This window comes from Tachyglossus aculeatus, chromosome 5, assembly GCF_015852505.1.
Source record: "Tachyglossus aculeatus isolate mTacAcu1 chromosome 5, mTacAcu1.pri, whole genome shotgun sequence".
Taxonomy (NCBI): Eukaryota; Metazoa; Chordata; class Mammalia; order Monotremata; family Tachyglossidae; genus Tachyglossus; species Tachyglossus aculeatus.
In genome coordinates, this window is record NC_052070.1 from 13,136,992 (window position 1) to 13,164,931 (window position 27,940).

A 27,940-nucleotide genomic window follows, 5' to 3' on the forward strand; every position below is an offset into this window, starting at 1 on the left:
TATTTATTGAGCGCTTACTGTGTGCAGAGCACTGTACTAAGCGCTTGGGAAGTACAGGCCCCATTACATTTGTGGATTTATTTTCTCCGTACACCCACCATCCTTTCCACGATTATAAAACCCAGCGTGGCCTAGTGGCAAGAGCCCAGGCCTGGGTTCTAATCCCAGCCCCACCACTTGTCTGCTATGTGACCTTGAGCAAGTCCCTTAACCTCTCTGTGCCTCAGTTCCCTTACCTGCCAAATAAGGATTCAATCCCTGTTCTCCCTCCTGCTTAGACTGTGAGCGCCATGTGGGACCTGCTTATCTTCTGTCTACTAATAATAATAATAGTGATGGGATTTATTAAGTGCTTACTATGTGCCAAGCACTGTTCTAAGCACTGGGGTTGATACAAGGTGATGAGGTTGTCCCACGTGGGCTCACAGTCTTCATCCCCATTTTACAGATGAGGTAACGGAGGCACAGAGAAGTGAAGTGACTTGCGCAAAGTCACACAGCTGACAATTGCCAGAGCCGGGATTTGAACCCATGACCTCTGACTCCAAAGCCCTGGCTCCTTCCGCTGAGCCACGCTGCTTCTGCCTGCCTCAGTGCTAAGCACAGTGCTTGGCGGCAGAGTAAGTGCAGAAGAAATACCACAATTCCTTGGCGCCTTGGAGTCTGTGCTGACCGCTGGTTCTGCCCGGTTTATCTAGCTGAGAGTCGTGGGTGGGTAGGCGGATAATAATAATAATAACAATAATGGCATTTATTAAGCACTTACTATGTGCAAAGCACTGTTCTAAGCGCTGGGGAGGTTACAAGGTGATCAGGTTGTCCCACGGGGGCTCACAGTCTTAATCCCCATTTTACAGATGAGGTCACTGAGGCACAGGGAAGTGAAGTGACTTGCCCAAAGTCCCACAGCTGACAGTTGGCGGAGCCGGGATTTGAACCCCTGACCTCTGACTCCAAAGCCCGGGCTCTTTCCACTGAGCCACGCTGCGGATGACAGTGATGTAGTGGATGGAGCCTGGGCCTGAGAGTAAGAAGGTCACAGGTTCTAATCCCGGCTTCGCCATTTGTCTGCTGAGTGACCTTGGGCAAGTCACTTCACTTCTCTGGGCCTCATTCATTCATTCAATTGAATTTATTGAGCGCTGTGTGCAGAGCACTGTATTAAGCGCTTATTTACCTCATCCGTAAAATGGGGATTGAGGTTGTGAGCCCCAAGAGAGACAGGGACTGTGTCCATCCTGATTTGTTGGGCAAGTCACTTCACTTCTCTGGGCCTCATTCATTCATTCAATCGAATTTATTGAGCACTGTGTGCAGAGCACTGTACTAAACGCTTATTTACCTCATCCGCAAAATAGAGATTGAGACTGTGAGACCAAGAGAGACAGGGACTGTGTCCATCCCAATTTGTTGTATCCACGATAATGCCCGGTACAGAATCAGTGTTTAACAAATACCACAGGTATTATTCATTCAATCGTATTTATTGAGCGCTTACTGTGTGCAGAGCACTGTACTAAACGCTTGGAAAGTACAAGTTGGCAACATATAGAGACAGTCCCTACCCAACAGCGGGTTCACAGTCTAGAAGGGGGAGACAGACAACAAAACAAAACAAAACATATTAACAAAATGAAATAAATAGAATAAATATGTACAAGTAAAATAAATAAATAAATAGAGTAATAAATATGTACAAACGTATATACTGTGCTGTGGGGAAGGGAAGGAGGTAAGGTGGGGGGATGGGGAGGGGGAAGGGGAAGAGGAAGGAGGGGGCTCAGTCTGGGAAGACCTCCTGGAGGAGGTGAGCTCTCAGTAGGGCCTTGAAGGGAGGAAGAGAGCTAGCTTTATAGTTGTAGTTATTACTATAATAGTTATTATATTATATATTTAATAGTTACTACTATTAGAAGCAGCGTGGCTTAGTGGATAGAGCACGGGCCAGGGGAGTCAGAAGGTCGTGGGTTCTAATCCCGGCTCCGCCACGTATCTGCCGTGTGACCTTGGGCAAGTCACTTCACTTCTCTGGGCTTCAGTTACCTCATTTATAAAATGGGGATTAAGAGTGTGAGCCCTGCGTGGGACAGGGACTGTGTCCAACCTGATTCTTCTAGACTGTGAGCCCACTGGTGGGTAGGGACCATCTCTATATGGTGCCAACTTGGACTTCCCAAGCGCTTAGTGCACAGTAAGTGCTCAATAAATACGATTGAATGAATGATCATGATGATGATTATGATTATTATATCTCTGATTTCTCTAAGGCAGATAACCTTAGTACCTTTTCAAACCTGTATATATGTATATATGTTTGTCCATATTTATTACTCTATTTATTTATTTATTTTTCTTGGACCTATCTATTCTATTTATTTTATTTTGTTAGTATGTTTGGTTTTGTTCTCTGTCTCCCCCTTTTAGACTGTGAGCCCACTGTTGGGTAGGGACCGTCTCTATATGTTGCCAACTTGTAATTCCCAAGCGCTTAGTACACAGTAAGCGCTCAATAAATACGATTGAATGAATGATCATGATGATGATTATGATTATTATATCTCTGATTTCTCTAAGGCAGATAACCTTAGGTACCTTTTCAAACCTGTATATATGTATATATGTTTGTCCATATTTATTACTCTATTTATTTTTCTTGTACATATCTATTCTATTTGTTTTATTTTGTTAGTATGTTTGGTTTTGTTCTCTGTCTCCCCCTTTTAGACTGTGAGCCCACTGTTGGGTAGGGACCGTCTCTATATGTCGCCAACTTGGACTTCCCAAGCACTTAGTACACAGTAAGCGCTCAATAAATACGATTGAATGAATGATCATGATGATGATTATGATTATTATATCTCTGATTTCTCTAAGGCAGATAACCTTAGGTACCTTTTCAAACCTGTATATAAGTATATATGTTTGTCCATATTTATTACTCTATTTATTTTTCTTGTACATATCTATTCTATTTGTTTTATTTTGCTAGTATGTTAGGTTTTGTTCTCTGTCTCCCCCTTTTAGACTGTGAGCCCACTTTCGGGTAGGGACCGTCTCTATATGTTGCCAACTTGTACTTCCCAAGCGCTTAAGTACAGTGCTCTGCACACAGTAAGTGCTCAATAAATACGATTGATTGATTGATGACAGTCTCCACAGAAAGCCACTGACAAACCCTACCATCCTTTTTAATAATGATGATCATTATAATAATAATCATCGTTTTACCTTGCGTCCACCTCAGCGCTTAGAACAGTCCTTGGCGCGTAGGCTAACGAGTACCATCATTCTTCTTCTTTTTCTTATCATTACTATTAACCGGAACCGGACACCTTATTCGTTTACAAGGGGAGGCGGGGAAGGCGCAGGGGGACAGAAATGGATGGTACTTACTGTCTTCGGGCAAATGATTCTCCCGCTCTTCTCTCTCCATCTGCTGACACCAACCTTCCATCCGGTCCCTCTCGGCCTGGAGCAGCTTGAGGAACCAGTGGCCGTCGCGGTGACACACTGACCTGTGGACGGCCTCCATGGGGTCTTCCGTGATGGAGTCGATCCAGGGGTCGGGAGGGGGCAGGATGGAGGGGTCAAAATCCGCGTCAAAGTCATCGTCCGCGGCGCAGGCGTGGTAGTGGTTCCCGGAGCCCTGGATGCTCACGGTGGAGGTGCCCGCGTCCCGGGACACCTGGCGGGAGGCGGGAGGCGGGCCCGGGCTGCTGCCGTCCTCCTGAGGGACCGGCGGGCTGTCCGGGCTCTCCTGGAAGTCCAGGTCCGCCTGCACGGCCGCCGTCACGCTGTTGGATCGGGTGAACCTGCGGAAACTGGGGAGAGCACAGCGGGGACGGCTCAGGGCGGCGGATTTCACACCCCGGGAGGAAGGGCGGGAAGCAAAAACTCCTCACCCTGGGCTTCAAGGCTGTCCATCACCTCGCCCTCTCCTACCTCACCTCCCTTCTCTCCTTCTCCAGCCCAGCCCGCACCCTCCGCTCCTCTGCCGCTAACCTCCTCACTGTGCCTCGTTCTCGCCTGTCCCACCGTCAACCCCCGGCCCACGTCCTCCCCCTGGCCTGGAATGCCCTCCCTCTGCCCATCCGCCAAGCTAGCTCTCTTCCTCCCTTCAAAGCCCTACTGAGAGTTCACCTCCTCCAGGAGGCCTTCCCAGGCCTTCTCCACCTCCTCCCCCGCCTTACCTCCTTCCCCTCCCCACAGCACCTGTATATATGTATATATGTTTGTACGTATTTATTACTCTATTTATTTATTTATTTATTTTATTTGTACATATTTATTCTATTTATTTTATTTTGTTAGTATGTTTGGTTTTGTTCTCTGTCTCCCCCTTCTAGACTGTGAGCCCACTGTTGGGTAGGGACCATCTCTATATGTTGCCAACTTGTACTTCCCAAGTGCTTAGTACACTGCTCTGCACACAGTAAGCGCCCCGCTTGGTACAGTGCTCTGCACACAGTAAGCGCTCAATAAATACGATTGAATGAATGAATGAATGAATGAATGAAGCAGGCCGGCCTAGCGGCATGGTGGAGTCCAGAGAGCACGTGCCTCCGAGGCAGAAGGGCACGGTTTCATCACTTGTCTGCTCTTGGGCAAGTCACTTCACTGCTCTGGGCCTCTGTTCCTCATCTGGAAAATGGGGGTTGAGACGGTGAGCCCCATGTGGGACAGGGACTGTGTCCACCCCAATTTGTTTGTCTCTACCCTAGTGCTTAGCACACTGCCTGGAACATAATAAGTGCTTAACAAAGACCACAGTTATTATTGTTATTACTAGTGGCAAGAGCCCGGGTTTGGGAGTCTATTCATTTATATTGATGTCTGTTTACTTGTTTTGATGTCTGCCCCACTCTAGAATGTAAACCCGTTGTGGGCAGGGATTGATTCTCTTTATTGCTGTATTGTATTTTCCAAGCACTCAGTACAGTGTTCTGCACACAGTAAGTGCTCAATAAATACGACTGAATGAACGAATGAATGAGTCAGAGAATGTGGGTTTTAATCCCGGCTCTGACACTTCATTCATTCATTCAATCGTATTTATTGAGCGCTTACTGTGTGCAGAGACTTTCTGACTTTGGGTAAGTCACGTCACTTCTCTGGGCCTCAGTTACCTCACTTGGAAAGTGGGGATGAAGACTGTGAGCCCCACGTGGGACAAAGACTGTATCCAACCGGATTACCTTGTATCTACCCCAGTGCTTAGAACAGTGTTTGGCACATGGTAAATCCATAACATATACCATAATAATTAATATTAATAATATTAATAATTATTAATTATTATTATCATTAAGAATGCTGGTAGGGTTTGTCAATGGCTTTCTGTGGAGACTGTCATGTTTGAAAAGGTACCTAAGGTTATCTGCCTTAGAGAAATCAGAGATATAATAATAATAATAATAATAATAATAATAATAATAATCCAACTCTACCACCTGCTTGCTGTGTGACCTTGAGCAACAGACTTACCTTGTGCCTCCGTTTCCTCATCTAATGATAATAATGATGGTTCTTGTTAAGCTCTTTCTAAGTATCAAGCACTGTTCTAAGCACTGGGGGAGATGCAAGTTAATCAGGTTGGACACAGTCCCTGTCCCACATGGGGCTCACACTCTTAATCCCCATTTTACAGTTGAAGTAACTGAGGCCCAAGAAGTGAAGTGACCTGCCCAAAGTCACACAGCAGAGACATTTTACCTCATTTGTAAAATGGGCATTCAAAATCTGTTCTGCCTCCCTGTTAGGGTGGCCCCTTACTTATTGTCTTGTATCTTATTATGCACTTACTATGTGCTAGGCAGTGTACTAAGCTCTGGGGTGAATACAAGCAAATCGGTCTGGACACAGTCCCCGTCCCACATGGGGCTCACAGTCTTAATCCCCATTTTACGGATGAGGGAACTGAGACACAGAGAAGTGAAGTAACTTGCCCAAGGTCACTCAGCAGGCAGCGGCCGAGCAGATACGGAGCTAAGATACTCCGAGCCGGGATTAGAACCCAAGACCTTCTGACTCTCAGGCCTATGCTCTACCCACTAAGCCACGCTGCTTAGTATATATGATTATTATTATTATTACTACTAATAACGATGGCACTTATTAAGCGCTTACTATGTGCAAGCACTGTTCTAAGCACTGGGGAGGTTACAAGGTGATCAGGTTGTCCCTAGGGGGGCTCACAGTCTTCATCCCCATTTTACAGATGAGGTAACTAAGGCCCAGAGAAGTGAAGTGACTTGTCCAAAGTCACACAGCTGACAATTGGTAGAGCTGGGATTTGAACCCATGACCTCTGACTCCAAAGGCTGTGCTCTTTCCACTGAGCCATGCTGCTTCTCCTAATCTGCCAGACCACAAAACCATGTAGATATCCTCAAATTATTTACCAACCCACAACAATCTTTTTAATCAGCCTGCACTACCCAGGTGGTTAAATTTATTATTCCCTCAATTTTGCCATAAAACAAATTTCCACAATGTATTTGGGCTAAAATACTGTTGAGGATATAGAGCACATTCATCTGGAACCACAGGACTGTTTGTATAAAGTGTGTCACAGTGCTGAAAAGAAACTGATTTGTGCAAGAGTACACGTGTACACAGTGTATATTTCAACCCCAGTTTTCCTGAAAGTGGGGAGTGGCAAGAATAGACACCCTCTCCCAATTTTAAGGGACAGTTGGAAAGTCAACATCCTGGCCATATCTTATCCTCATTATTTCCATTATTTGTCATTTATTTTAATGTCTACTGTCCTATAAAGATGAGAAGCTCTTTATATATTAGTGTGCTTTGCACACAGTAAGCACTCAATAAATAATAATAATAATGATGACGGTATTTGTTGAGTGCTTACTACGTGCAAAGCACTGTTCTAAGTGCTGGGGTAGATACAAGGTGATCAGGTTGTCCCACGTGGGGCTCACAGTCTTTATCCCCATTTTACAGCTGAGGTAACTGGGGCACAGAGAAGTGAAGTGTCTTGCCCAAAGTCACACAGCTGACAATTGGCAGAGCTGGGATTTGAACCCATGACCTCTGAATCCAAAGCCTGGGCTCTTTCCACTGAGCCACGCTGCTTCTCTAAATAAGTACAATTGAACAAAAGAACACAGGTCTGGGAATCAGAAGATCTGGGTTCTAATCTCAGCTCTGCCGATTTCTTGCTGTATGACCTTGGGCAAGTAACTCAAGTTCTCTTTGCCTCAGTTCTCTCTACTGTGAAATGGGGACTCAATACCTGCTTTCCCTCCTAGTTAGACTGGGAGCCCCATGCAGGACGGGAACTGTACCCGACCTAATTAACTTGTATGTACCTCAGAGCCTGGAACAGTGTTTGATACATAATATGCGCCTAATCAGCGTGGCTCAGTGGAAAGAGCCTGGGGCTTTGGAGTCAGAGGCCATGGGTTCAAATCCCAGCTCTGCCAATTGTCAGCTGTGTGACTTTGGGCAAATCACTTAACTTCTCTGTTCCTCAGTTACCTCATCTGTAAAATGGGGATTAAGACTGTGAGCCCCCCCGTGGGACAAGCTGATCACCTTGTAACCTCCCCAGCGCTTAGAACAGTGCTTTGCACATAGTAAGCACTTAATAAATGCCATTATTGTTATTATTATTATTAATAAATGCCATAAAAAACCAAAAACAAAATGAAAAAGCATCAGAAAGCAATTGAATCATGGAAGCATAAACCTCCAAATGACAACTCACTGTTTTCTCATGCTTCTGCTAGAGAGAGACTTGTTCTGCAATTTACCTTCTCTCACTTTGGTTTGTGAAGCAGCACGGTCTAGTGGTTGGAGCATGGGCTTGGGAGTCAGAAGGACCTGAGTTCTCATCCCCACTCCGCCAATTTTCTGCTGTGTGACCTTGGACAAGTCACTTCACTTCTCTGGTCCTCAGTTCCCTCCTCTGTGAAATGGGGATTAAGACCGTGAGCCCCACGTGGGACAGGGACTGGGTCCAATCCGATTTGCTTGTAACTACCCCAACACTTATTACAATGATTGGAACATAGTAAGTGCTTAATAAACACCACATTTAATATACATTATTATTATTAGTAGTAGTAGTAATAGTAGTAGTAGTATTACTTCCTTCAAGTTGTTTCTGCCTCTAGTGCCAAGCTGTCTCCTTTTTGCTGAGTGTCAAGCGGGTGATTATTTATACTTCAGTCTCTAGATGGTAAGCTTGATGTGGGCTGGGCATGTGTCAGGTTATTCTTCTATTGTACTCTCCCAAGCGCTCAGTACAGTGCTCCTCACACAGTAAGCGCCCAATAAAGAACTATTGAATGAATAAATGCAGTTTGTATTCTGGCTTTCGGATTCACACCAAATCCCAACTGTGAAAACACTAAGCTCTACTTACCAAGATGATGTCTTGCCAGAGGCATTACATTTCCAAACTTTCAAGAATACCGGTCCCTTATTGTTTTCCAACCGAGCAAAAGCCACCTAAGACGGACTCTGTCCACACCCCCATCCATTCCCCTCCCCACTCCCCACAAAACTGAATGACCTAGTTTCGTTTGCCTTTGTTTCCTTATCTGCACAAAACTCCGACTCGCAGACTTTCCAGAAGGGCCAGTCCCGACCGTAGGCCGTGTAAATGTATCTATCTTCTTAAGAAAAATGCCTTGGCAATAGATTAATGGCAGTTAACTGTTAAGTCACCCAGAAAGCAATGGAAGCTAAGCAAAATGAAAATGGTCGAGATTAGAAGCCGAGCCTTTTGAACCGGACAGAGCGATCCAACCTGCTCAGTTTCCTGTTGGTTCCTTTAGAACGTGCCTTCCCACATCGCTTTCAAAAGACTTTCTGTTCTAAGACATTTTCCAAACCTTTAGACTCAAAACTTCTGCTTGGTCCTTTACCCTGCTCAGATTCCTCAGTGTCGTTTTGAACCTACCGGTTAAATGCTGGCCATGACTCAGATCGGGAAAGGAGCTTTTTCATATACGATCCGAAAACTCCAACCAAATCCACATTCTCCAACCCCCGTGCTTTCTCGCTAATTGGTGCCTTGCAGGCACGAGGTGCAATAATTACAACTTCTGTAGACTTCTGGCAGATCTCTGGCCTAAGGTGCAGAAAACCATGAAGCCACGGACAGGATAAACCAGTATGGAACACAATACAATGTCTGTTCTAAATAGCGATAGGAAGGGTGACCTCTTAGTATTCACCCCGCCGCTTCTCTGTGTTTCTCTGACGAAACCACTTTGCATTTCTAATTCGAGGATGACTTTTTCTTTCTTCGTAGAGCAGGTTCCAAAACAATATACCAGATGGTAAGTTGCCAGGGCAATTTATAATAATAATCGCGAGTCTACTGCGTTATCTATCACCTCTGTTGCTTTCGGCGGGCACTGAGCTTGTCTGCCAAGGTTAAAGTGCTGCTAGCCAAAGAAACCAATTTGTGGACAAAGCCAGGGTATTCGAAAGCACCGACCTGCGGGCCTCATACCTGTGAGGTACTGGGCTGTAGATCTCCAAATTTCACGTCATAAACCTGTAATCGCCCAAACCCGTTACTGGATTATGACCTCTTGCCTTCAGGATGATCGTCTTGAGAATTGCTGCTTTTCTGCCTTAATTCCCCTTTCAAAATAAGCAGTGTGGCCTAATGGATAGAGCCCGGGCCTGGGAGTTAGAAAGACCTGGGTTCTAATCCCATCTCTGCTACTTTTCTGCCATGTGACCTTGGCCAAGTCATTTCATTTCTCTGGGCCTCATCTGGCCCAGTACCTCAAAGGTACGAGGCCCGCTTTCAAATACCCTGGCTTTGTCCACAAATTGGTTTCTTTGGCTAGCAGCACTTGAACCTTGGCAGACAAGCTCAGTGCCTGCCGAAAGCAACAGAGGTGATAGATAACGCAATACACTCGCGATTATTATTATAAATTGTCCCAGCGACTTTACCTCATCTGGAAAATGGGGCGTAAGACTGTGAGCCCCATGTGGGACAGGGATTGTGCCCAACCTGATTAACTTGGTTCTACCCCAGTAGAGCGCTTGGCACATAGTAAGCACTTAATAAATACCATTAAATTAAAAAAAACAACAACAAGGGATTGGTCAGCCAGAGCTATTTGTTATTTTTCTCTTGGAGCCCTTTCACATTAGAGGATACTGAAAACACCGTTCTTTAAATTGCCTGAAGTATAGTGCTCTGGGGCATACCTAATGCAAAAACATAAACTAACTCTCTCTCTCTCTTTCTTTTTTACACCCACATACATGTGCACACACATACACACCTGCATTTATGTCAGACTACAAGACAGAATATTCACTGGAAGAAAAATTCCTAGATTAATAATAATTCTGGTATTTGTAAAGCGCTTATTATGTGCCAGGCACTGTACTAAGTGCTGGGGTGGATATAAACAAATCGGGTTGGACACGGTCTGTTGTCCCACATGGGGCTCACAGTCTCAATCCCCATTTTACAGATGAGGTAACTGAGGCACAGAGAAGTGAAGGGATTTGTCCGAGATCACATGGCAGATTAGTGGTTGGAACTGGAATTAGAACCCAGGACCTTATGACTCCCTGGCTTATCCATTAAGCCATGGTCCCCATTTTCAAAGCCCTACTAAAATCATACCTCCTCAAAGTTCCCAGACAAACCTCTCATTCTCCCAATCCATTTGCTAAAGCATTTGAGCCTGTACCTCTTATACACTGAGCTATTCACCTCTAACCCCATAGCTCTTACATCCATATCGCTATTCTCTGCTGTTTCCCCTGTCTGTAATTTATTTTACTGTCTGTATGTCCCACTAGATTGTAATCCTTGAGATAAGGGTTTGTTTTTCCCTACTCATTTACCCTGCACTGTCCCAAGCCCTTAGTACGGTGCTCTGCACTCCATATCATGGATTGATTGCTTGATTATTCATTATTCATTCTTTATATTTATGTTTGTCTCCCTCTCTAGGCTGTAAGCTCACTATGGGTAGGGAATGTGTCTGTTATGTTGTTATATTTTATTCTTCCAAGTGCTCAGTAGAGTGCTCTTCACACAGCAAGTGCTCAATAAATAGGATTGACTGACTGACTGTTTGATTGGTTGACAGACTACTCCCTGGAAGAAAATTACTACCTTCATTTCTTACTTTCCAAATGGAGTTGCCCTGATGGTAACCCAGATAAAATGCTCATTCAAGAAAGTTAAAGTGATATGAAACTGATATGAAAATCATATCAGTATCGTAGCCATTTAAAGGTACTTTTAAAAAAAATGGTATTTGTTAAGTGCATAGGATTTATCAAGCTCTGTTCTAAGCGCTAGGGCAGATACAAGTTTATGAGGTTGGCTACAACCCCTGTTCCACGTGGGGCTCACTGTCTAAATTGGAGGGAGGAGGACTTAATTTCCATTATACAGATGAAGTAACTGAGGCACACAGAAGCAAAACGACTTGTCCAAGGTCACACAGCAAACAATTGGCAGATCCAGAATTAGAATCCAGGTCCTCTGACTTTCAGGCTCGTGCTCTTTCTACTAGGTCATGCCTCTTCTCTACTCTAGTTTTCAATCCCCAAAACTGTAGGATGGGCATTTTTCTTTTTTTCTGTTTTTTAAACTTGTCCAAGATAATACTTGGATTCAAATTAAATTATCCTAAGTATTTTTCATTATCCAGGGACTCTGTTTTCCAGAGGAGGCCAGAATCCATTTCCAAATATAGCTAGATTCTAAAGCAACTTGAGGCATCATGTCTACCTGATGGAGAAGCAGCGTGGCTCAGTGGATAGAGCCCGGGCTTTGGAGTCGGAGGTCTTGGGTTCAAATTCCGGTTCCACCACTTGTCAGCTGTGTGACTTTGGGCAAGTCACTTCAATTCTCTGACCTCAGTTACCTCATCTGTAAAATGGGGATGAAGACTGTGAGCCTGTGGGACAACCTGATCACCTTGTAACCTCCCTAGCGCTTAGAACAGTGCTTTGCACATAGTAAGCGCTTAATAAATGCTATCATTATTATTATTATAATTATTACCTATTCTATTGTGTGATTCCAAGCGCTTAGCACTGTGCTTTGCACACAATAAGCTCCTCGAGGGCAACTTTGCACATAGTAAGTGCTTAATAAATGCCATTATTATTATTATTATTATTATTATTATTATTCTTAACTATATTATACCCTCCCAAGCACTTAGTACATCATTCTGTGCACAGTAAGCACTTGAAAGCACAGTAAGCACTTCCCAAGCGTTTAGTACAGTGCTCTGCACACAGTAAGCACTCAATAAATACGATTGATTGATTGATTGACTGATTGAAATACCATCAATTAGTTGCAGCCTTCTTCAGTACCGCAGTACAGTGTAGAACAGAAGCAGCAGGTGTAGCGGATAGAACGCAGACCTTGGAGTCAGAAGGTCGGGGTTCTAATCCTGCTCCCCCGATTGTCTGCTGTGTGTCCTTGGGCAAGTTGCTTTACTTCCCTGGGCCTCAGTTACCTCATCTAGAAAATGGGGACTGAGACCAAGAGCCCCATGTGGGACAGGGGCTGTATCCAACCCGATTTGCTGGTACCCATCCTGGCACTTAGTACAGTGCCTGGCACATAGTAAGCGCTTAACAAATGCCATAATAATTATTATTCAATTAGCAGGAGAAGGAAAACCTTGGAAACTAATAGGCTTTTGAGTGGTTGATAGTACACTGGCTAGTACATTGGCTAGAGAAGCAGTGTTGCTCAATGAAAAGAGCACGGGCTTTGGAGTCAGAGGTCATGGGTTCAAATCCCAGCTCTGCCAATTGTCAGCTGTGTGACTTCGGGCAAGTCACTTAACTTCTCTGTGTCTCAGTTACCTCATCTGTAAAATGGGGATTAAGACTGTGAGCCCCCTGTGGGACAACCTCATCACCTTGTAACCTCCTCAGCGCTTGGAACAGTGCTTTGCACATAGTAAGCGCTCAATAAATGCCATTATTATTAGTAGTAGTAGTACGTTCGTTCATGACCAACCTTGTTCACTTTTGTGAGGTCTGGTGTGATTTCTGTTTTTAAAGGTATTTATTTAGTGCCAAGTATGTTCCAGACATTATACTAAGCACTGGGGTATATACAAGATAATCAGGTTGGTCACAATCCATGTCCCTCATGGGATTCAGGTTTTAATCCTCATTTTACTTCTAGACTGTGAGCCCGCTGTTGGGTAGGGAACCGTCTCTATATGTTGCCAACTTGTACTTCCCAAGCGCTTAGTACAGTGCTCTGCGCACAGTAAGTGCTCAATAAATACGGTTGAATGAATTTTACAGATGAGGTAACTGAGGCACAGAGAAGCGAAGTGACGTGCCCAAGATCACACAGCAAAGAAGTGGCAGAAGCAGGATTAGAGCTCAGGTCCTTTCACTTCCAGGTCCGTGCCCTTTCTATAAGGCCACCCTGCTTCTCACCCTGATTCTGACGATCTTCGGCGCTTAGAACAGTGCTCTGCACATAGTAAGCGCTTAATAAATGCCATTATTATTATTATTGGACCTTGTTTGTGAATACACGGAGGTTGTTGGTTTCCAGGCCTGCAGATCAGGCTGGCATGTTCTTCTCCCCACACAAATCAAATGTACTTTAAAAATATGTAAGGGGGAAAAAAAAAAAAGGAAAGCGAAGTATGCATTTCGGATATGAAATAGTAAGCCAAGTTTCAGGCTTGTGCAATATGAAACAGATGAGTGCCACACCCTGAAAGCTAGTGTGTTCCGTAAGGAAATATTTTCAAGGCCAGGCTATTGTCAGGATTGTCAGAGAAGCGGAGCTTTTGCCAAATGCAGCGTGGAAAGTGAGGGCTAGGGAACGTGTGGATGTCTAATAACAATAACAATAATGGTATTTGTTAAGTGCTTACTATGTGCCCGGCACTGTGCTAAGTGCTGGGGTGGATATGAACAAATAGGGTTGGACACAGTCCCTGTCCCATGAGGGCCTTACAGCCTCAAGCATTATGTTGGAGATGAGGCCTAGAGAAGTGAAGTGACTAGCCCAAGGTCACACAGCATAATTGCCAGGCATTATGCTAAGCACTGGGGTGGATATGAGCAAATCGGGTTGGACACAGTTCCTGTCCCATGAGGGCCTTACAGTCTCAATCATCATGTTGGAGATGCGGCCCAGAGAAGTGAAGTGACTAGCCCAAGGTCACACAGCTGACAAGGTGTGGAGACAGGATTAGAACCCATGATTTTAGGATTCCCAGGCCTGTTCCACTATGCCATGCTGCTTCTCGCATCTAGCAACCGGGAAGATGTGAAGGCAAATTCAGGGTTACCGAGCAGCAAAGAAATAGCAACCTTCAAAGGGGGCAGGTTCTATGAGTATTTTCGAAGATGTCTACCCAGTGTTTAATGGAAAAAAAAAGCCCTGAGTTCCCAATACACGCTTGGTGGTAATAATAATAATTGTGGTACTTATTAAGCACTTACTATGTGCCAGGCATTATGCTAAGCACTGGGGTGGATATGAGCAAATAGGGTTGGACACAGTCCCTGTCCCACGAGGGCCTTACAGTCTCAATCCTCATGTTGGAGATGCGGCCCAGAGAAGTGAAGTGACTAGCCCAAGGTCACACAGCTGACAAGGTGTGGAGACAGGATTAGAACCCATGATTTTAGGATTCCCAGGCCTGTGCTCTCTCCACTATGCCACGCTGCTTCTCGCATCTATCAACCGGGAAGATGTGAAGGCAAATTCAGGGTTACCGAGCAGCAAAGAAATAGCAACCCTCAAAGGGGGTAGGTTCTGTGAGTATTTTCGAAGATGTCTACCCAGTGTTTAATGGAAAAAAAAAACCCTGAGTTCCCAATACGCTCTTGGTGGTAATAATAATAATTGTGGTACTTATTAAGCACTTACTATGTGCCAGGCATTATGCTAAGCACTGGGGTGGATATGAGCAAATAGGGTTGGACACAGTCCCTGTCCCACGAGGGCCTTACAGTCTCAAGCATCATGTTGGAGATGCGGCCCAGAGAAGTGAAGTGACTAGCCCAAGGTCACACAGCTGACAAGGTGTGGAGACAGGATTAGAACCCAGGATTTTAGGATTCCCAGGCCTGTGCTCTCTCCACTATGCCACGCTGCTTCTCACATCTATCAACCGGGAAGATGTGAAGGCAAATTCAGGGTTACCGAGCAGCAAAGAAATAGCAACCCTCAAAGGGGGTAGGTTCTGTGAGTATTTTCGAAGATGTCTACCCAGTGTTTAATGGAAAAAAAAAACCCTGAGTTCCCAATACGCTCTTGGTGGTAATAATAATAATTGTGGTACTTATTAAGCACTTACTATGTGCCAGGCATTATGCTAAGCACTGGGGTGGATATGAGCAAATAGGGTTGGACACAGTCCCTGTCCCACGAGGGCCTTACAGTCTCAAGCATCATGTTGGAGATGCGGCCCAGAGAAGTGAAGTGACTAGCCCAAGGTCACACAGCTGACAAGGTGTGGAGACAGGATTAGAACCCAGGATTTTAGGATTCCCAGGCCTGTGCTCTCTCCACTATGCCACGCTGCTTCTCACATCTATCAACCGGGAAGATGTGAAGGCAAATTCAGGGTTACCGAGCAGCAAAGAAATAGCAACCCTCAAAGGGGGTAGGTTCTGTGAGTATTTTCGAAGATGTCTACCCAGTGTTTAATGGAAAAAAAAACCCTGAGTTCCCAATACACTCTTGGTGGTAAAAATAATAATTGTGGTACTTATTAAGCACTTACTATGTGCCAGGCATTATGCTAAGCACTGGGGTGGATATGAGCAAATAGGGTTGGACACAGTCCCTGTCCCATGAGGGCCTTACAGCCTCAAGCATCATGTTGGAGATGCGGCCCAGAGAAGTGAAGTGACTAGCCCAAGGTCACACAGCTGACAAGGTGTGGAGACAGGATTAGAACCCATGATTTTAGGATTCCCAGGCCTGTGCTCTCTCCACTATGCCACGCTGCTTCTCGCATCTATCAACCGGGAAGATGTGAAGTCAAATTCAGGGTTACTGAGCAGCAAAGAAATAGCAACCCTCAAAGGGGGTAGGTTCTATGAGTATTTTCGAAGATGTCTACCCAGTGTTTAATGGAAAAAAAAACCCCTGAGTTCCCAATACGCTCTTGGTGGTAATAATAATAATTGTGGTACTTATTAAGCACTTACTATGTGCCAGGCATTATGCTAAGCACTGGGGTAGAGACCAGCTAATCAGTTTGGACATAGTGCTGACCCACAGGGGGCTCGTGTGGCTTAGTGGCTAGAGCCTGGGTGTTAGAAGGACCTGGGTTCTAATCTTGGCTCCGCCACATAATAACAGTAATAATGTTGGTATTTGTTAAGCGCTTACTATGTGCAAAGCACTGTTCTAAGCGCTGGGGGGAACACAAGGAGATGAGGTTGTCCCATGTGGGGCTCACAGTCTTAATCCCCATTTTACAGATGAGGGAACTGAGGCACAGAGAAGTGAAGTGACTTGCCCAAGGTCACATGTCTGCCCTGTGCTCTTGGGCTAGTCACTTCACTTCTCTGGACCTCAGTTCCCTCATCTGTAAAATGGGGGTGAAGACTGTGAGCCTTTTGTGGGACAGGGACTGTGTCCAGCCTGACTAGCTTTTATCTACCCCAGTCCTTAGAACAGTGTTTGGCACATAGTAAGTGCTTAACAAATACCATCATTATTATTATTATTATTATTATTGTTAACAATAATCCCTATTTTACAGATGAGGTAACTGAGGTGCAGAGAAGGGAAATGACTTGCCCAGATTCACCCAGCAGACAAGTAGCAGAGCAGGGATTAGAACCCGGGTCCTTCAAACTCCCAGGCCCGGGCTCTAGCCACTAGACCATGCTTACTATGTGTTAAGCACTGCTCTAAATACTCAGGAAGATACAAGCTAATCAGGTCAGACAGTCCCTGTCCCCACATGGGGCTTACACTCTAAGTAGGATGGGATGACAGTGACTGAACTCCCATTTTACAGGTGAGGAAACTGAGGCAGGGAGAAGTTAAATGACTCGACCAAGGTCATTCAGCAGATACGTGGTGGAGCCAAGATTAGAACCCAGGTCATTCATTCATTCATTCAATCATATTTATTGAGCGTTTACTGTGTGCAGAGCACTGGACTAAGCACTTGGGAAGTAAAAGTTGGCAACATATAGAGACGGTCCCTACCCAACAGTGGGCTCACAGTCTAGAAGGGGGAGACAGAGAACAAAACAAAACATATTAACAAAATAAAATAAATAAATAGAATAGGTACAAATAAAATTAATAAATAGAGTAATAAATACATACGAACATATATACATATACACAGGTCTTCTAAGTCCCAGGCCCGGGATCTTTCCACTAAATCACACTGCTTCCTGATTCATCTTGCTTCCCAGAAGAGAGAGGCTAGGAGTTTCCAGGCAGTCATTCATTCATTCATGTGTATTCACTGAGTGCTTACTGTGTGCTGAGCACTGTATTAAGCACTTGAGAGAGTACAATAAACAATAAACAGACACATTCCAGGCCCACAATGAGCTTACCGGCTAGAGGGGGAGACAGACATTAATGTAAATAAATAAATTACAGATATGGACAAGATATGGGCAAGCAGCGTGGCTCAGTGCAAAGAGCCCGAACTTTGGAGTCAGAGGTCATGGGTTCAAATCCCAGCTCTGCCAGTTGTCAGCTGTGTGACTTTGGGCAAGTCACTTCACTTCTCTGGGCCTCAGTTCCCTCATCTGTAAAATGGGGATTAAGACTGTGAGCCCCCCGTGGGACAACCCGATCACCTTGTAACCTCCCCAGCGCTTAGAACAGTGCTGTGCACATAGTAAGCGCTTAATAAATGCCATCATTATTATTATTATATGGACGTAAGTGCTGTGCAGCTGGGAGGCCATCTTGTCTCCCCTCCCCAGTGCCCCTCCTCTGCGCTCTCCAGAGCTAGGGGGGAACCGATTTAATCATTATTATTATTATTATACTTGTTAAGCACTTCCTATGTGTCAAGTACTGTTCTAAGCATTGGGATAGATACAAATCTATCAGGTTGGACACAGTCCCTGTCCACAGGGGGCTCAGACTCTTAATCCCCATTTTCCAGATGAGGGATCTGAGGCCCAGAGAAGTGAAGTGACTTAATAATAATAATAATAATAATGGCATTTATTGAGCGCTTACTATGTGCAAAGCACTGTTCTAAGCACTGAGCACTGTTATCATCATCAATCGTATTTATTGAGCGCTTACTATGTGCAGAGCACTGTACTAAGCGCTTGGGAAGTACAAATTGGCAACATATAGAGACAGTCCCTACCCAACAGTGGGCTCACAGTCTAAAAGGGGGAGACAGAGAACAAAACCAAACATACTAACAAAATAAAATAAATAGAATAGATATGTGCAAGTAAAATAAATAAATAAATAAATAGAGTAATAAATATGTACAAACATATATACATATATACAGGTGCTGTGGGGAAGGAAGGAGGTAAGATGGGGGGCATGGAGAGGGGGAAGAGGGGGAGAGGAAGGAAGGGGCTCAGTCTGGGTGACTAGTCTCAGTCTAGTCACTGTTCTAAGCGCTGAGCACTGACTTGCCCAAGGTCACTCAGAAGACATGCGACAGAACCGGAATTAGAATCCAGATCCTTGGGGCTCCCAGTCCCGGGCTCTAGCCACTGAGCCAGGTGAAAGGACCCACCATGGGCTGCCCTAATTTTTACTAGGTTGCCCGCCCTCTTCCTCTCCCCATGCTGCTTTCTCTGGCCTCCTCTTCCCAGCAGACAGGGCCAAAATCATCATCATCATCATCATCATCATCAATCGTATTTATTGAGCGCTTACTATGTGCAGAGCACTGTACTAAGCGCTTGGGAAGTACAAATTGGCAACATATAGAGACAGTCCCTACCCAACAGCGGGTTCACAGTCTAAAAGGGGGAGACAGAGAACAAAACCAAACGTACTAACAAAATAAAATAAATTGAATAGATATGTACAAATAAAATAAATAAATAAATAAATAGAGTAAAAAAAAATCTCCTCTTCTGCCCCAGTGCCGCTCTCTATCACATGATAGATTACTTGGGTCAGTTGTATTAAGCCGGAAAAAAACAGTCTGCCTCCCAGTTGGCACGCCGCGTTCATTGTGGGCGGCTGATTAAACAATGCACCTTGAATTCACTCTTCATCACTTTCAATAGCAGGGAAGTTGCGCCTTGGCTCATTCCCGGTGTGCCCAGGTGATCCAGCTTTGGAAACTAAAGAGGGATTACCTGGAAGGATCAAATGACGTTGGGTAGGGACTGCAATGGGGACAGGTCTTCCTCGAAACAATCTCCCTTCCCTTTGATGACTCTCCAGCTCAGAAATTGGTTCAGGAGAATAGGAATCAAACCCCGGATTCCTAGCTGTGAAGCGGCATGGTCTAATGGGAGGCAGAGGGCCTGGGTTCTAATCCTGTTTCAGCAGAATATAGGGCATGTTGTAAGTGTTTTCGTTATTTTCTACAATCTTGTCAGTGGATAAAAGAAAACAATTAGAAATGATGTTATCTTGGATTTGAGGGCAGAGGCCGTATAATATTCTCATTGTGGATTTTTTCCCGGGGGGTTCTTTAGAGCTTAAATGTCATTACTTAGCGCTTTTTCCCGGGGGTTCTTCAGAGCTTAAATGTCATTACTCAAGCGCTTAGTATAGTGCTCTGCACACAGTAAGCGCTCAATAAATACGATTGATTGATTGATTGATTGATTACTACTACTGTGCTTAGGGATCGGTTAATATGTATATGTGTTTGTACATATTTATTACTCTATTTATTTATTTTACTTGTACATATCTATTCTATTTATTTTATTTTGTTAATATGTTTGGTTTTGTTCTCTGTCTCCCCCTTCTAGACTGTGAGCCCACTGATGGGCAGGGACTGTCTCTATATGTTGCCAGCTTGTACTTCCCAAGCGCTTAGTACAGTGCTCTGCACACAGTAAGCACTCAATAAATACGATTGATTGATTGATTTACTGAACACTAACTGTGTGCACAGCACTGTTCTAAGCGCTTGGGAGAGTAAATACAATAGAGTTAGTAGATATCTTTGCTTCCCACAAAGAGATTCCAGTCCTTATTGAAGCATCATGGCATAGTGGAGAGAACAAGAGCTTGGGAGTCCGAAGGTTGTGGGTTCTAATCCCGGCTCTTCCACTTGTCTGCTATGTGCCCTTGGGCAAGTCACTTCACTTCTCTGGGCCTCAGTTACTTCATCTGTAAAATGGGGGTTAAGACTGTGAGCCCTATGAAGGAGAGGGCCTGTATAATAATAATAATGACGGTATTTGTTAAGCGCTTACTATGTGCAAAGCACTGTTCTAAGCGCTGAGGAGGTTACATGGTGATCAGGTTGTCCCATGGGGGGCTCCCAGTTTTAATCCCCATTTGACAGATGGGGTAACTGAGGCACAGAGAAGTTAAGTGGTTTGCCCAAGGTCACACAGCAGACAAGCAGCAGAGTCAGGATCCTTCCTACCATTCCTTTCCAAACTCCTTGAACGAGTTGTCTATACGCGCTGCCTAGAATTCCTCAACAACAACTCTCTCCTCGACCCCCTCCAGTCTGGCTTCCGTCCCCTACATTCCATGGAAACTGCCCTCTCCAAGGTCACCAATGACCTCCTGCTTGCCAAATCCAACGGCTCATATTCTGTCCTAATCCTCCTCGACCTCTCAGCTGCCTTCGACACTGTGGCCCACCCCCTTCTCCTCAACATGCTATCCGACCTTGGCTTCACAGACTCCGTCCTCTCCTGGTTCTCCTCTTACCTCTCCGGTCGTTCATTCTCGGTCTCTTTTGCAGGCTCCTCCTCCCCCTCCCATTCTCTCACTGTGGGGGTTCCCCAAGGTTCAGTACTTGGTCCCCTTCTGTTCTCGATCTACACGCACTCCCTTGGTGACCTCATTCGCTCCCACGGCTTCAACTATCATCTCTACACTGATGACACTCAGATCTACATCTCTGCCCCTGCTCTCTCCCCCTCTCTCCAGGCTCGCATCTCCTCCTGCCTCCAGGACATCTCCATCTGGATGTCTGCCCACCACCTCAAACTCAACATGTCCAAGACTGAACTCCTTGTCTTCCCTCCCAAACCCTGCCCTCTCCCTGACTTTCCCATCTCTGTTGACGGCACTACCATCCTTCCCGTCTCACAAGCCCGCAACCTTGGTGTCATCCTCGACGCCACTCTCTCATTCACCCCTCACATCCAAGCTGTCACCAAAACCTGCCTGTCTCAGCTCCGCAACATTGCCAAGATCCACCCTTTCCTCTCCATCCATACCGCTACCCTGCTCATTCAAGCTCTCATCCTATCCCGTCTGTACTACTGCATCAGCCTTCTCTCTGATCTCCCATCCTCGTGTCTCTCCCCACTTCAATCCGTACTTCATGCTGCTGCCCGGGCTCTGGGCATGTTACTCCCCTCCTCAAAACTCTCCAGTGGCTACCAATCAATCTGCGCATCAGGCAGAAACTCCTCACCCTGGGCTTCAAGGCTGTCCATCCCCTGGCCCCCTCCTACCTCACCTCCCTTCTCTCCTTCTCCAGCCCAGCCCACACCCTCCGCTCCTCTGCCGCTAATCTCCTCACCATCCCTCGTTCTCACCTGTCCCGCCATCGACCCCCGGCCCACGCCATCCCCCGGGCCTGGAATGCCCTCCCTCTGCCCATATGCCCAGCTAGCTCTCTTCCTCCCTTCAAGGCCCTACTGAGAGCTCCCCTCCTCCAGGAGGCCTTCCCAGACTGAGCCCCTTCCTTCCTCTCCCCCTCGTCCCCTCTCCATCCCCCTCATCTTACCTCCTTCCCTTTCCCACAGCACCTGTATATATGTGTATATATGTTTGTACATATTTATTACTCTATTTATTTTACTTGTACATATCTACTCTATTTATTTTATTTTGTTAGTATGTTTGGTTTTGTTCTCTGTCTCCCCCTTTTAGACTGTGAGCCCACTGCTGGGTAGGGACTATCTCTATATGTTGCCAACTTGTACTTCCCAAGTGCTTAGTACAGTGCTCTGCACACAGTAAGCGCTCAATAAATACGATTGATGGTGATGATGATGATGATGTTGTGAGGTGACTGAAAAGTTTGAAAATGGCCCATGTTTATGAACCTTCCAAAACATTTGTATAGCCCCTGGGTTAGAAGAAAGAGAAATGGCAAGAGTCATGGGATCAGGGCGCTTAATTCCAGTTTTGCAACTTATAATAATAATAATAATGGCATTTGTTAAGCGTTTACTACGTGCAAAGCGCTGGGGGGGATACAATGTGATCAAGTTGTCCACGGAGGGCCCACAGTCTAAATCCCCATTTTTACAGATGGGGTAACTGAGGCTCAGAGAAGTCAAGTGACTTGCCCAAGGTCACACAGCAGACTTGTTGTGGAGCCGGGATTCGAACCCACGACCTCTGACTCCAAAGCCCGGGCTTTTTCCACTGAGCCACACTGCTTCGCTTATCTGTTGTGTGATGTTGGGCAAATCACTAACAGCTCTTTGCTTCCAATTCCTCATCTGTAAAATGGGAATTTAATCCCCATTCTTCCTCCTCCTTAGCGTGGGAGTTCCAAGTGGGACAGGGACTGGGTTCAATCTAATTATCCTGTGACCATCAAAGCTCTCGGCAAAGCCGGTCAATGGTATTTATTGAGCGCTTACTGTGTGCAGAGCACTGTACTGAGAGCTTGGGAGAGGACAAGCTTCCTTGTCCTCTTCCTTCCCCCTTCTAGACTGTGAGCCCACTGTTGGGTAGGGACTGTCTCTATGTGTTGCCGACTTGTACTTTCCAAGCGCGTAAGTACAGTGCTCTGCACACAGTAAGCGCTCAATAAATACAACTGATTGATTGATTGATTGACAACAAGACAATCGACAGACGCAATCCCTGCCCATCCCGGAGCACTTAACAAATTTCATTTTTACTAGTAAGCCTGGGCTCTAGTTCCAGCTCAGCACTTAGAACAGTACTTGGCACATAATAAGCACTTAACAAATACCATCATTATCATTAGAGAAGAAGCTTGGCTCAGTGGAAAGAGCCCAGGCTTGGGAGTCAGAGGTCATGGGTTCTAATCCCAGCTCTGCCACGTGTCTGCTATGCGACCTTGGGCAAGTCACTTAACTTCTCTGAGCCTCAGTTCCCTCATCTGTAAAATGGGGATTAAGACTGGGAGCCCCATGTGGGACAACCTTTCATTCATTCATTCAATCGTATTTATTGAGCACTTACTGTGTGCAGAGCACTGTACTAAGAGCTTGGGAAGTACAAGTTGACAACATATAGAGTCGGTCCCTACCCAACAACAGGCTCACAGTCTAGAAGGGGGAGATAGACTGATCACCTTGTAACGCCCCCCTCAGTGCTTAGAACGGTGATTTACACATAGTAAGCGCTTAACAACTGCCATTATTATTATTATTATTATCTGGTGGGTGACCTTGGACAAGTCACTTAACTTCTCTGTGCCTCAGTTTCCTCATCTGTAAAATGAGGACTAAAGACCTTTCCCTGTTAGAATAGGAGCTTCACGAGTGACAGGGGCTGTGTCTGAGGCCTTCCCAGACTGAGCCCCCTCCTTGCTCTCCCCCTCCTTCCCCGCCTTACCTCCTTTCCCTCCCCACAGCACCTGTATATATGTTCATATGTTTGTATGTATTTATTACTCTATTTATTTTATTTGTACATGTTTATTCTATTTTATTTTGTTAATATGTTTTGTTTTGTTCTCTGTCTCCCCCTTCTAGACTGTGAGCCCACCGTTGGGTAGGACCGTCTCTGTACGTTGCCAACTTGTACTTCCCAAGCGCTTAATACAGCACTCTGCACATAGTAAGCGCTCAATAAATACGACTGAATGAATGAATGAATCTGATTGGATGTCATCGATCACTCTGCCTGGCAAAGAGTAAGCTCTAGAATTGTTGCCAATGCATTGAAATCTCTCAGCGCTTAGAACAGTGCTTTGCACATAGTAAGCGCTTAACAAATACCATCGTTATTATTACTTATTGTTCTATTGTACTCTCTCAAGTGCTTAGTACAGTGCTCTGCATACAGTAAGTGCTCAATAAATACAATTAACTGACATTAAAAAGGGCTTAACAAATGTTCTCTGTCTCCCCCTTTTAGACTGTGAGCCCACTTTTGGGTAGGGACTGTCTCCATATTTTGCCAATTTGTACTTCCCAAGCACTTAGTACAGTGCTCTGCACACAGTAAGCACTCAATAAATACGATTGATGATGATGATGATGATATCACAATTCTTGGTAGTATTACTGAAGAGAGGGACAGGAAGCAGGAGGCTGGGAGTTCAAGGGAGATCTGTTCTCTGCTTTTATCCCCAAATAGGTCCTCAGCCTGGTGTGGGGCTAGGGCCCAGAGGCAATAATGATACTAATAACATTAATAATATTAATAATTTAAAATGGTATTTGTTAAGCGCTTACCATATCAATCAATCAATCAATCGTATTTATTGAGCACTTACTGTGTGCAGAGCACTGTACTAAGCGCTTGGGAAGTACAAGTTGGCAACATATAGAGACGGTCCCTACGTACTAAGCGCTTGGGTGGATACAAGCTAATCAGGTTGGACACAGTCCTTGTCCCACATAAGGTTCACAATCTTAATCCCCATTTAACAGATGAGGTAACTGAGGCCCAGAGAAGTAAAGTAACTTGCCCCAGGTCACACAGCAGACAATTGGCGGAGCTGGGATTAGAACCATGGTCCTTCCGATTCCCAGGCCCGGGCTCTATCCACTAGGCCACCCTGTTTCTCCTAATTATTATAATTATATTGTACTATGATTTTAAAAGTGTTCATTATGTGCCAAACACTATACTGAGCACTGAGGTAGAAGCAAGATAATCAGTCCCTGTCCCACATGAGGCTCACAGTCTAAGTAGGAGGGAGAACGGGGACTGACTCCCTATTTTGCAGATGAGGGAACTAAGGCACAGAAAAGTGAAGTGATTTGCCCCAAATCGATCAATCAATCAATCAATCATATTTATTGAGCGCTTACTGTGTGCAGAGCACTGTACTAAGCACTTGGGAAGTACAAGTTGGCAACATATAGAGACAGTCCCTACCCAACAGTGGGCTCACAGTCTATAAGGGGGAGAAATCACAAAGAAAGCAAGTGGTGGGGCCGGGATTAGAACTCAGGTCCTCTGACTTCCCAGGCCTGTGCTCTTTCCACTAGGCCACCCTGCCTGAGATCGACTGTCCTGTGCTGAGTGACTGATTCTTGTAAACGAGAACTCGGTGAGAGGCGAGAGACAGGACCAGGAAAAGGGCCAGAGGCCTTATGGCACAGACACCAGCTCTCTCGATAATAACAATAATAATAATAATGGCATTTATTAAGCGCTTACTATGTGCAAAGCACTGTTGTAAGCACTGGGGAGGTTACAAGGTGACCAGGTTGTCCAATGGGGGGCTCACAGCCTTAATCCCTATTTTACAGATGAGGTAACTGAGGCACAGAAAAGTTAGTGACTTGCCCAAAGTCACACAGCTGACAATTGGCAGAGCCGGGGTTTGAACCCATGACCTCTGACTCCAAAGCCTGGGCTCTTTCCACTGAGCCACGCTGAGTGTATTTGGTATTGTTCGGCGCTTACTATGTTCCAAGCACTGTTCTAAGCAGTGGGGTAGATATAAGCTAATCAGGTTGGACGCAATTCCTGTCCCACATGGGGCTCACGGTCTTCATCTCCACTTTCCAGATGAAGTAACTGAGGCACAAAGAAGGGATGTGACTTGCCCAAGATCACCCAGCAGACAAATTGGCAGAGTCGGGATTAGAACCCACATCCTCTGCCTCCCAATCCGTGCTCTTAACCACTAGGCCATGCTGCTTCTGAAAAATCCTGCAGTTTCCCAGAGAAATTCCAGGGCAACGGCGTCTTGAGGCTGACAAACCCCAGAGCCAATATTATCACATCAGACCTTCTGTGTCATCCATGCTCCGGTTTATTTCCAATCATCTAAAGTAAGCGCTCAATAAATACGACTGAGTGGAGGATTGGATGAATAGCACTTTTGTGTACATTTTACACACCTAAATACTTAGGCATTCACTCACCTACATATCCGCTTTTCCTTCTGCCTCATATCTCTAGTCAGTTAGTCAGTCAGCCGTATTTATTGAGTGCTTACTGTGTACACAGCAATGTCCTAAGTGCTTGGAAGAGTACAATACACCAATATAACAGACACATTTCCTGCCCACAATCAATCAATCAATCAATCGTATTTATTGAGCGCTTACTGTGTGCAGAGCATTGTACTAAGCGCTTGGGAAGTACAAGTTGGCAACATATAGAGACAGTCCCTACCCAACAGTGGGCTCATGGTCTAGAAGGGGAAGACAGAGAACAAAACCAAACATATTAACAAAATAAAATAAATAGAATAGATAGGTACAAGTAAAATAAATAAAGAGTAATAAATACGTGCAAACATATATACATATATACAGGTGCTGTGGGGAAGGGAAGGAGGTAATGCGGGGGGGGGAGGGGGTGGAGATGGGAAGGAGGGGGAGAGGAAGGAGGGGGCTCAGTCTGGGAAGACCTCCTTCCCAGTACAGTCTTGAAGACTCTAGACTATAATTTTTTTTGTGTCTGCACCCTCTAATAATAATAATAATAATAGTGGTATTTGTTAAGCACTTACTATGTGCCCAGCACTGTTCTAAGTGCTGGGATGGGTACAGAGTAATCAGGTCTTCTCACGCGGGGCTCACACTTTTAATTCCCATTTTCCAGATGGGGGAACTGAGGCCCAGAGAAGTTAAATTGCCTGAGGGCACACAGCAGACAAGTGGCGGAGCCGGGATTAGAACCCAGGTCCTCTGACTCCCAAGCTCGGGCTCTTTCCACTAAGCCACGCTGCTTCCCTAATAATAATAATAATAATAATAATATTATAATGATGGCATTTGTTAAGTGCTTACTATATGCAAAGCACTGCTCTAAGTGCTGGGGAGGTTACAAGGTGATCAGGTTGTCCCTCGGGGGGCTCACAGTCTTAATCCCCATTTTACAGATGAGATAACTGAGGCACAGAGAAGTTAAATGACTTGCCCAAAGTCACACAGCTGGCAGGGCCGTGTTTTGAACCCGTGACATCTGACTCCAAAGCCCGTGTTCTTTCCACTGAGCCACGCTGGTTCTCCTATCTTTTCTAGATTGTAAACTCCTTAAAGACAGGTGTGCTACCTCTACTGTACTCTCGCCCAAGTGCTTAGCATAACGCTCAGCACACAGTAGGTGTTTGAGAAATACTTCACCCATCAGTACTTTATTTTAATGTCTGAGAAGCAGCTTGGCCTAGTGGATAGAGCCTGGGCTTGGAAGCCTGAAGGACCTGGGTTCTAATCCCAGCTCCGTCACTTGTCTGCTGTGTGACCTTGGACAAGTCACTTCACTTCTCTGGGCCTCAGTTACTTCATCTGTAAAATGGGGATTAAGACGGTGAGCCCCACGTGGGACACAGACCGTGTGCAACCTGATTAGCTTGTATCTACTCCAGGTCTTAGTACAGTGCCTGGCACGTTATTATTATTATTATTATTATTATCATTATTATTAATCATACTTATTGAGGGCTTACTGTGTGCAAAGCACTGTATTAAGTACTTGGGAGAGTACAATACAACATACAACATCAAACAAAACTCTGCCCACAGCGAGCTCACAGTCTAGAGGATAGTTATGTTGCCAACTTGTACTTCCCAAGCGCTTAGTACAGTGCTCTGCACACAGTTAGCGCTCAATAAATATAATTGATTGATTACAGTGCTTACAGTGCTCTGCACATAGTAAGCGCTCAATAAATACGAT

General features: G+C 45.2%; 1 protein-coding gene across 6 annotated transcripts in view; it reads right to left on the reverse strand.

Moving 5' to 3' along the window:
- The window catches only part of DLGAP1 (DLG associated protein 1), a 1,082,148-nt gene that overhangs the window by 51,554 nt on the left and 1,002,654 nt on the right, over nt 1–27,940 (reverse strand). For all 6 annotated transcript variants that reach the window (XM_038747081.1, XM_038747079.1, XM_038747080.1 and 3 more), the window contains one exon: nt 3,394–3,821. In XM_038747081.1, the coding sequence (XP_038603009.1) occupies nt 3,394–3,821 (428 nt within the window). The remainder of the gene's footprint in view (nt 1–3,393; nt 3,822–27,940) is intronic.